Source organism: Colossoma macropomum, unplaced genomic scaffold (genome assembly GCF_904425465.1).
Source record: "Colossoma macropomum unplaced genomic scaffold, Colossoma_macropomum, whole genome shotgun sequence".
NCBI classification, from domain to species: Eukaryota; Metazoa; Chordata; class Actinopteri; order Characiformes; family Serrasalmidae; genus Colossoma; species Colossoma macropomum.
In genome coordinates, this window is record NW_023494792.1 from 31,102,813 (window position 1) to 31,114,383 (window position 11,571).

An 11,571-nucleotide genomic window follows, 5' to 3' on the forward strand; every position below is an offset into this window, starting at 1 on the left:
GGTAGATGGTGTTCTCACTTTAACACAGAGAGTGCAGAATTTTCACTTTCATTACTTTGTGAGAGTGAAGAGATGATTGTTTCTCTTATGAAATTATCGATTCATCAGTGGGGCTGGGCGGTATCAAACATATTATGATGCTGGAAGATGTCCTCAATCCATGTTAAGTATAGGATTCCTAGAAATGTAGGAAAGGTAGCAATGCAGGAAGCCTGCAACAATAATTTTGAAAAACACAAAATAGGGCTGAATAATTGGTAAAATTCTATACATTAGATAATCAAATATATTCAAAAATAAGCAGCCATTCCAATAACTGATACTTTTTACCTGTTTTATGAAACCACACACTTCCTCAACCAAACCAACTTTTATCAGCCTGATGGGAAGTTTTGTTTGTTTTTTTATTCGAGCTGGTCACCAGTAACATGCTGTTGTTCATCGCAACACAGAATGGCATGTATTTGTGCACGTTCTCTAAAAGCTTACGGATACAGACCAAACAGAGCAGTACCACCGCAAGCTGTGGGGGTAGTGTAGCTAATAGATTACGCAAGACACGATCGTAATGTCCCTCATTAATATAAGTGAAAAGAATTTTCCATCCACATATCACAATGTTTTTAATGGCCTCACAGACCACAGCCGCCTACAACGCTGCCTCTTTCATCTCTTTAGTAGTTGGTACAGTACTACGACCTTCACCACCATCACCATGTTTGTTGTTGTCAAAAGCCTTTTAATCTGGACTGCCCTCTAGTGGACATACTGCTAAACATGCATGGCAACACATGGAAGTATGTGGGCAGTGGCGGTTACATCGCTTGAAATGGACGTGTTCTTTTTCATACCTAAAATGAGTATAAATGAGCCTTTATTTTACAAAGTTGTGTGAAAAAGAGTGCAGGTTCGACCGCCTTTAATGACAAACTACTCTGGGTCTGAAACTTTCGGACAGCGTAGAAACAGAAATCAGAGATTTGAACGCAGGTGAAAAATCAGCTCCAGCGCGTGAAATCAAGCGCCAGCCTGCCAGCACCTTATTTACATATGATTTACATGAAGCACACCCTAAATCACGCAGATGTTTCGGTAGTGAGCATATAAAATGACAGCAGCTGGTGAGCCAGTGGCTGTGCTCGTAGGCAGTTTGAGGTCAAGAAGTGAGTGGTCTGCTCCCCCTACTGACCAAAATTCATAGTGTTAAAATTACAACCAATAGAAAGAATAAAATGCAATGTTCATCAGGAGGGTAGAATGATGTCATTGTGTAATGTGATTAATTTCCTAAAATAACATATATAAACACTGTATTATTGCAGTGTATTGGATGCATTTGCACTAGCTCTGTTTTGTATTGTTTATTTGTAGGTGGAGTCAGTAGTATAAAACAAAAGCACAGTGTAATGTGTCTCTTTAAATGGAACATGGAGTAGTTGCAGCATTGTTTATACCATTGTGCATGTAAAATAAGTGTATACACTTCTGCACTGGATTGCCTTGTGCACAAATTATTATTATTATTTTTATTTTATTTTTTTATTCTTATCATTGATATTATAGATATTAATGGTCAGTTTAACCACAAATCAAGTATTTTCTTCAGGGTATTAAAATATCACGCTCGAATTTACTCACGCTCCTACTAGACAGGATTTTGATCTTAAAGATATGCCAAAGATGAAACTGATGAATAATGAAACTTTGAGAAATAAGGGCCATTGATTCAAAAATGAGACTATTAAAGATAGAGAGAGACAAAAAGAACAGAGAGAGACAGACAGATATACAATAAATTGTTATATGAACTTTACAGGGGCAAACATCTATTGTTTAATATGTTATTTGCTGTGTTACTGCAGTATTCTGGGGCGTAGCATGGCACCCCTCAGCCTCATCGGTTTGACAGAATTCACAATTTTGTACAAGTTGCTGTTTATCATTGTCCTCTCACTATAATACCCTGCACAAAAATACGTCTCACAACCATTAGGAGTCCCTGTGGTGTCAACCAATTATGACTGAGTTATAGGCTAATAAATACAACTGAGCTACAATCAGTGTAACTCTTACCTCAGTCGCTGAACAAAATCATACAGAAAACAGGGATTCTATCATTCTTCAGCTCAGAATGGACACCAGAGACAGTTTTTACCCTTTCAGCCAGAGAGAAGAAGCCAAACTAAGGTGGGATACCCAGATAACCAGCTTCCATTGCTAGCTTTAGCCTTTAGTTGGCTGTCCTCCTCATCTGATGAGTCATTACTGCCGTCTGAGTAATTCATTCTGTCCGTTGTAATCATGATCTGGAGACCCTTACTGCGGTTATACAGCTACAATAAGATCTGGCTTCCTAGCAGTAACATCAGCTATCTCTCTCCAGGTAATTATCATGTCACCTCTAACAAAGAACTGGGTCACCAACATGGCTAAAGTAGCTTCACTGGCCTGGCTCTGTTCCAGTAATCCATATTGCTTTGGCCCTGCTCCAATCCTCTTGACTGCTCCCTACCCTTGTCTCCTTGCTTTAATTATCTATCTGAATGGCTCCATCTGCACTGAGTGTGTACATACTGGCACACTCAATTTTCCCCAGCATTCTTCAGTGATGATAAATTCACTGGAGTGCACTGTTTGAATGGCTGTACAAATGCAAGGTTCTCCAGCTCCAGCGGTTCTTACTTAAATCAGTCTGATTAAGCTCATAAAAGACTTCATAATTAGTTGAGGAGTTGACTCAGCTCGCAAGTTGCCCATTCGTTTGGCTCTGTGGATTCAGGCTGGCATTACTCCAGCTGGAAGCCACTTCTGTGACCATTTCATAGTCAGGCTGATCAGTATGTTGAGATGAACTACACATCACAGCAAAACACGTAAAGCGTGTGGACGTAACAGTGGCCGGAACTCTTGATGTTGGTGCGTCAGCCATATGGACCTCTGATTCATATTACAGAAGGAAGTCTCATCTTAATTTAGCTTTGAATTATTTGAAGTTTGAATTCTAATGATGCAGGGAGTTCAAGATAGCATCACTGGAAAAGAATAAAATTGGTTGGACAGCAAGAAAAAAAAACAAAAAAACAAATGAGATAAAAATATTGGACTTAAACTGCAACTAAACATTTCCGGTAGCTGTTAGTTAGTCCTGCACATTGGCTTGGTGGAATTTTAGCCCCTTTCCTACATACAAAACAGCTTGAACCCTGTTATGTTGATGGGTTTCCTTCCATTTCGATAGGATTAAGGTCAGGACTTTGACTTGGCCATTCCAAAACAGCTCACAGACAGATGTCCAGACATTTTCCTTTAGAATTTGCTGGCATAATTCAGAGTTCAATTTTCCATCAATGATGGCAAGCCATTCTGCCCCAGATGCAGCAAAACAGGCCCAAACCATGATACTACCACCATCATGTTTCACAGATTGGAAAAGGGGTCATAACTTGATTGCACACTGTTCAAGTAAGTTATCCCTCTTTCACAGTGTTCAAGGAGTTCTCTTCTACATCGTTCTAAGATGTTGTCCTCCATTTATGCTATTCTAGAATGTTCTCTCCTCCATTCACACTGTAGCAGAATGTTCTCCCTCCTTCACATCATACTAGATTGTTCTTTCCAGTTCGATGTCCTAGAAGGTTCTCCTCCATCCACACTAGTTCATTTGTCAGTTGGGGATCAGTATAAAGTCAAAGGCCAACATTAGACTGGTGGTGTTTAGTGAATAACGTAGGGTCAGTTTGCACTGATATTGAGCATTAAACTCAGCTCATCAATGAAAAAGTGATGTGTTAACTTTATGTGATTCAAATGTGCAAGTGTGTAATTTAAACAACACTAGACACATCAACACAATTATAGACAAAGGTGGATTATATTGTAAATCATGTACACATTTGAATCGAGTAAAATCAGTACATTTTTTGATATTTTGTCATTTTTGATATTTTGGCTCAGACTGCCAGCAGATCTTGAGCCTCTCGGTGTTTCTGACTTGCAGGACGTCAAGAGAGAGAGGTCCAGGTGACCAAAGAAGAGGCCAAATTTGTGATTTCAGACTTTGACTACAGTAAAGAGTACACCTTCAAAATCATCGCCCTCAACGGCGGCCAGCAGAGCAAACCATTACTGGGCAGCTATAAAGGTAATTTTGGACCAGTTTTATCGCTGCTCAATATTTACATAATAATGTTTAATTGTATGTTATTGAAACTGCATGCATCACAAATAAGGACAACAGTTAAATACAGTGAATATGTTCTAACATGTTAATTTCCATATGGCTCAATGCCATATTATTGCTTTTAAATGTTAATACATATTATACATGCAGTATTATAAACAGTACAAGTAATTCTGTGAATTGATGCTGATTTCTTCATACATTTATTGTAATTTCTGTAATCTTGTTTGTGCAGTTGTGTGGACTCAAACGTACTGTACCAAAGTTTCAGGCACCTCAGCAAACTCACTTACTTTCTAAACTAAATCACATTAACTGCTCCATAAGCTCAGTCTAAATTGCACTACTGTTTATATTTGCACTATTTATACCCACAGACCTTAATCTGTATGTGCCTCATGTCACTTTAGTGTTAATTTCAGGACCTTCTATATTTATATATTTTTTTATTATTCTATTTTTCTACAATTAGTGTTTATTTTTACGATTAGTGTTTAGTGTTTTTTTAATATCTATTTAAATTCACACTTTTCCTGTTTACTTTCTATTTAATGTTATTGCTACACCATGGGGTCTGAGAGTAACGCAGTTTCAATACTCTGTATGTCCTGTACATATTGTAGTATTGACAATAAAGCTGACTTGACTTGACTTGAAACTGTTTAAAACAAATTTATCTTGGCAAGCCAGGTCATTCATGCCTGTGAAAACACTGTATAACATTAGAATAAATACAAGTAAACATGTACATGTATTTCCTCTGGATTTCTCCTCAACAACCCTGATATTTGCTAAATTCCTCCACCAGCACACCTGAATTGACTTAATGAAAGGCTAATTAGCCAAAATAGTTTGGATGAAAACTACAAATAATACTGGGCTGACTTGAGGAGAAGTTTGGAAAAAGCTAAGTGAACACATTAACATTTAAAATAAACAAACAAGATAAACAGCCTTTTAAAAACTTTCTGAGGTGCCTAAAACTTTTGCACAGCACCGTTTTATTAAATGTACAGTATGTGGAACAGTGGAACAGTGTTGGTTGGTAAGCGTTAAACACATTACACATATATATATATATATATATATAAATATATATATATATATATTATAAGTAAGTGTTAGTGTTGCAGCCAGATTAGTGTAACGCTGTTTATCTGTTTACACTGTTCTAGAATTTTTCCCTCGCTCACAGTGTTCTAGAATGTTCTCCCCTTTATTATTGTTGTAGAATATTCTCCCCTTTCACAGTGATCTTGAATGTCCTCCCTCATTCATACTGTTATAGAAAGTTCTCTCCCTACTTAAATAGTTCTAGAATGTTCTCCTCATTCACAGTGTTCTCCCTGTTCAGGGTTGTAGGATATTTTCCCCTTTCACAGTGTTCTAGAGTGTCCTCCCCCATTTATGCTGTTATGGAAAGTTCTCTCCCCTCTCAAATACTTCTAGAATGTTCTTCTCTCACTCACAGTGTTCTAGAATGTTCTCCCCTCATTCAGTGTTCTAGAATGTTCTTCTTATTCACAATGTTGTAGAATATTCTCCCCTTTCACAGTGTTCTATAATGTCCTCCCTCATTCATACTGTTTTGGAAAGTTCTCTCCCCACTCAAATAGTTCTAGAATGTTCTTCCCTCACTCACAGTGTTGTAGAATGTCCTCCCCTCATTCCCAGTGTTGTAGAATGTCCACCCTCATTCAAACTGTTTTAGAAGGTTCTCTCCCCACTCAAAAGTTCTAGAACATTACGCCATTCTTCTCAAAGTGTCTGAAATATAAAATGAGATTCCAGAGTAATTTTGAGGGCACTATAAAATCCCACAATGCCTTTGTCATTTCAAGTGAACACTGTAAATCACTATGTCAGCTGAATGTCTCTCGTTACTAAGCGATGTGCAGGGGCACGTTGGCTAACGTTAACGGAGGCCACTGAGGTGCTGGAATCAAAACTAGCTAGACTCTCTGGAGAAACACTACAAAAAACAACAGCTCTTGAATTTGATAACGCTAATGCTGCTCATCACACAGCAAAACTCTGACTGGTAACTGTAGGTTACAGCATACATTGACCAAGAATGAGTCAAGACTTTTTCTGCATCCTCTGCGGTTTGCTACACATTACAGCCAGGCATACAGCTAAAAATAAGACGTCAAATTCAGCCTCGCAAATCCCCAACGTTAGATCTGTTTATGTGACTGTTGAGTACGAGGCTGGTCAGTGATGTGATAATGTCTGAATTACTTTATGATTCCTGCGTTTTTAACACTATTTGATAGACAAAATAGTTCTCCCAGTCTGGCACAATACATATGAGGGAGTAGTGATGCATTTCAGTGACAGCCACAGTGTTCTAAAATGCTCTCCTAATTCACACTGTTCTAGAACGTTCTCAATTCTCTATGTTCTAGAACGCTCTCCTCAGTTCACTTTGTTTTGGAATATTCTGCCCATTCCCACCGCTTGGAATGCTCTCCCTCATTTGTATTCTTCTTGAACGTTCTTCCCATTCACACTGTTCTAGAATGTTCTACCTGTTCACATTGTTCTAAAATACTCTCCCCATTCACACTGTTCTAAAATGCTCTCCACATTCGCACTGTTCTAGAATGTTCTAGCTGTTCACACTGTTCTAAAATACTCTTCCCATTCGCCCTGTTCTAAAATACTCTCCACATCCGCACTGTTCTAGAATGTTGTCCTTATTCATGCTGTTCTAAAATGCTTTTCCCATTCACACTGTTCTAGAATGTTCTACCTGTTCACACTGTTCTAAAATACTCTTCCCATTCGCCCTGTTCTAAAATACTCTCCACATTCGCACTGTTCTAGAATGTTCTCCTTATTCATGCTGTTCTAAAATGCTCTTCCCATTCACACTGTTCTAGAATGTTTTACCTGTTCACACTGTTCTAAAATACTCTCCCCATTCGCACTGCTCTAGAATGTTGTCCAAATTCACACCGTTCTAAAATGCTCTTCCCATTCACACTGTTCTAGAATGTTTTCAATTCATGCTGCTCTAGAATGCTCTCAATTCATTCCGTTCTCCTCAGTTCCCTTTGTTCTGGAATATTCTCCCTATTCCCACTGCTTAGAATGCTCTCCCTCATTTGCGCTCTTCTTCAATGTTCTCCCCATTCACATTATTCTAGAATGTTCTACCTGTTCACATTGTTCTAAAATGCTCTTCCCATTCACATTGTTCTAGAATGTTCTCCCTATTCACACTGTTCTAAAATGCTCTCCTCATTCACACTCTTCTTGAATGTTCTCCCTCATTCATTCACACTGTTCTGGAATGTTATCCCTATTCACAGCATTCTAGCATTTTCTCCTCCATTCACATTGTTCTAGAATGTTGTCCACTTCACAATGTTCCTAAATGTTCTTCATCATTCATGTTATTTTAGAATGTTCTCCCCATATTTACATTGTTCTAAAATGTTCTTCCCAATATAGTGTTCTAGAAAGTTTTTTTCCCCACAATTCATGTTATTTTAGAATGTTCTCCCTGTTCACACTTTTTAATAGAGTTCGCCCCCATTCACACTGTTCCAGAGTCAGTTCTGGAACAGTATAAAGTCTAGGTTTACATTAGACTGGTGGTGTTTATTGTATGACGAGGGTCAGTGCGCACTGAGCTTCAGTGTTGTTAAGGGGTTAATGTGGAAATGATGTACATATTTGAATGAAGTATATTCAATACATTTTAATTAGCTTATTAAGGAATCCCAATCCCATAATTAGCTTATTAGGGAATCCCATATTGGCTGGATCACATGCATTATTCCTGACCTGCATTACAGGAATCCAAACCGCTGTTGCAGACATGAGACACCCCACACATAATGACAGATACCACTGACTTTTTTGTCCTGCGTTGTTCCTCAGTTATCAAAGCCCTGTACTACGAGATATACCGCACTACCACTCAAGCCTGAGATCTTGCAGAATTTCTCATGAACAAATGTAACTTTAGATGAAAACCAACATGACAGACGACAGCAATTTATTTGATTATTAATATAATATGGTATTTGTTTTTTTACGATGTAAAAGGTGTAAAATACTTTCTAGTTCTGGTCAACTCTCATTCGTATTAACCATGGGCTGGTAGTGATTGGACTGTGAGTAAAAAAGAGAAAGGAGAGAGAGAGAGGGAGAGAGAGAGAGAGAGAGAGAGAGAAAGGGGGGGAAAGGTAGAATTATAGACACTCCACACCACAGGATAATCTGGGAAGATAATAAGACCTTCCTTTTGCAATTGTCAGGAGGGACAAGTCGACCTCAAAATCGGCCTGATTGTCCCGTATTGTGGGTCAGGCTTTAATGTTAGGTAAGGGGGGTCAGCATGTTGGACAGAGTTTAAAACTAAACTCTGTGTAAAGTAGATCTCTATAAAGAGGCTTGTTGACCACTGGATTAGTGTAATGGCATTTATGCGTAATGGTATATGTGAGTAACTGTAACGGTGTTAATTGACCCACAGCGTCAAGGTCAGAGGTCACTGACAGCAGCCTGCAGACACACAGAGAGAGGCAGAACAGCGAGCCTGAGCAGGACAATGAGATCAGCGAAGGTAAGGTCAGAGGTCAAGCTGGAACTGACCTCGGCAAAGTGGGGTCAGACACGGGCCTGAATGGACAGTAACTCAACTCAGGGTCAGCTGGGGAGTGTGTGTGGGTGTTTGGGCAGCTGTGTGAGTGTCTGGGTTGTGTGTGTGTGTGTGTGTGTCCCAGCTGTCGGATGGGAGCGCTCTAGGGTTACCATGGCAACCCAGAAAAAGCCCCAGAACAGCTATAGCATTCAAAAGCCTGGATGAAAAGCACAGGGCATCCCATTGAAACTGACACCTGCTGCCAGTTCTTCGCCCTACAAAGAGAACCAGACCTAAAGAAGAGGAGGACAATAACGAGCTTGAACATTAACCAGAACTTCAATCGGTCCCATCAGTAAGCCGTCCTGAGGAGCGCCAGTGCATCTGATACAGGGAAGGCTGCAAACTTGTAGTTTAAACAAGGTATGTTCAGTCTACTTCATATTCACATTGCGTTCCTCTATGTGTTTAAAAAGGCCCAACTAAATAAGAAGTTCACCTAAATCATGTTTATGTTAAAGGGGCACTCTGGCCATCGCTACCTCTGTTGTAAACGTGCATACATGCCTTCTACAATGGTGCTTAAGGAAAGGGGTCTCAAACTCAAAGCAGCTGGGGGGCCAGTAGCCAGGTGGTCTTCTCTAAGGAGGGCTGGTTGGAAGAAAAGCAGGGAAATGGAGTCCAACTACATAACACATACACTTATTCAAGCTGAAATTCAATAGAAATGCTTGTGTCACTGCAAACCACAAATACTACTATTACTACTGCTACAACTGCAAACAACAACAACAACAACAACAATAATAATAATAATAATAATAATGATAATAAAATTGTTCACTTAAATTAAGCAAAATTACATTCAACAGTTGAACTGGATACTTATTGTAGTAGCGTTATTGTTCTTGCTGAACGTGCCAGTACAAGTGAAGTTACTGCAAGTAGTGTTGATAAAGTGGTTAAATCTACATTCTCACTGGATTCGTTTGAAAAGTCCATTTATTTCTTAATTCTGGCACATTGTATCTACTCTGCACACCCATGTGGGTCCAGTGAGGGGCCAGTGTGGGCTAAAAACTGAGCCCACCATGGGCGTGTTAGGGCCCAATGCTGGTGGCCCACACTAAGCCCTCATTTCAGGACTTATGGTATGCTGCCACCCTGGGGCCCTAACACTGGGGCCCATACATACCCCTGGTTTCACAGCTGACTGGATCCCCACTATGGGCAGGCTGCAGTTAGAGCTTAGGGCTTAGTGTGGGCTGCCACTATAGGGGTCTGCATGTACCCCCAGTTTTGCGATTGACTCCATTACTAAATTAGTTAAGCTAAGTTACTTATAGCCTTGACCACTCAATGTCCAGCATTCATGCTGCATCAGGTTTTTGTTTTAGTGGTTCCTCTTGTGCTCAGTGCTCTGTTTTTCCTTTTCATTGTAATCGTCAGTCAGAGAACATGAAGAAATGGATCAGTCGATGAGGCTGAAGGATAAAATGCTGCGCTAAGAGTGAAACACTTATTAAACCTTACTTTTAGGCTGGAATGCACCTGTAAGCTTAATTGGTATAGTAAGCCAAGCAAGTCCAGACTGAAATGGATTGTGTGAATAATCTTTACAGATTTTAATTTAGTGCAAGAGAAGACAAGAAGTACCTTGATTAAGCATGCTAATGTGGAAAAACAATGAATAGAAGTTGGTAGAAACTGATTAGCATCAACTCGTTTCTGTAATGGTAATTGAGGTCTGTTCATTTTCATTCATTTTTGGTGACATTAGCTTTTTTTATTACACCATTCCTTTATTCTGACTGAAATCTGACCATCATGATATACATTCAGTTTAAACGTCAACACAGAGCAGAAGTCACCCAGACCTTTATGAGATTAGTGCTCTGTGATGGGCTGCGAGTCATGATTGATGGTGTGATTTAGGCCCAGAATAGACACAGTCTGCGTGTGGGGAAGCAGCCATGTGTGGTTAGAGTTAAATGAGTTTTTTATTCGCAGGAAGGTGGATTTGAAATTTTTTGTTTTGTAAGTTTTATTACTTTCATGCGAGAGGAGAGGCTGCTGGTGGTTTTGCATCACTGCATCACTTTGGGGTGTAAAAAATGTCACATGTTTAGCCCTGCGCGTTTGATTCATGGATTTAGACAGAGTTAGATGAAAGCTGGAATTCTGCTAAAGGCATTTGGCTTCGCTAACATGGCATTAGTGGGAGACGTGGTGTGTGTAAGTGTGTGTGTGTGTGTGTGCACGTGTGTGTGTGTGTGTGTGTGTGAAGTATGTACGTTGAGGGCTGTCATTACAGAGACTGCTGGAGTAGACAAAGCTGAGAAAAAGCTATAAAGACCATAGAGCTCATTTCCACCTCAGTGACCAGCAACCGACAGAGCACTCCAGAATGGGCAATATGATGATATTTTATTGTTGTCGTGATACACAACACACTTTACTGAGCATGTTGCAGATATCATCAGTACTTAAAGAGCACAGCCCAACTGCATGTTTCATTACAAAGAACATAATTAGTCCTGCTGAGCTGGATTTAGTGCAGCAGTGTATGTGAATCGGTAAATAATAATTACTGAATTCATAGTTTTGAAGTTTTTAAATGTGACACTACTAATGCATTGTGATACTAGTGCATTGTCATACTAGTGCATTGTGTCTGTATGTCAAAGTATACATGTTCGTTATTAGAGAGCAAAGCAAGGATGAAATACAATAAAACACTTGCACACATTCACACACTATTTGCACATACACACACACTACTTACACACCTATA

The 11,571-nt window shown here is 39.5% G+C and overlaps 1 protein-coding gene across 4 annotated transcripts in view; it reads left to right on the plus strand.

The window, feature by feature from the left end:
- The window catches only part of LOC118812119 (collagen alpha-1(XIV) chain), a 122,212-nt gene that overhangs the window by 18,798 nt on the left and 91,843 nt on the right, over positions 1 to 11,571 (plus strand). For 2 of the 4 annotated variants that reach the window (XM_036576857.1, XM_036576855.1), the window contains exons 4-5: positions 3,998 to 4,141; positions 8,670 to 8,759. The exons of the other annotated variants lie outside the window; for them this stretch is intronic. In XM_036576857.1, the coding sequence (XP_036432750.1) occupies positions 3,998 to 4,141; positions 8,670 to 8,759 (234 nt within the window). The remainder of the gene's footprint in view (positions 1 to 3,997; positions 4,142 to 8,669; positions 8,760 to 11,571) is intronic. 4 annotated transcript variants of the gene reach the window in all.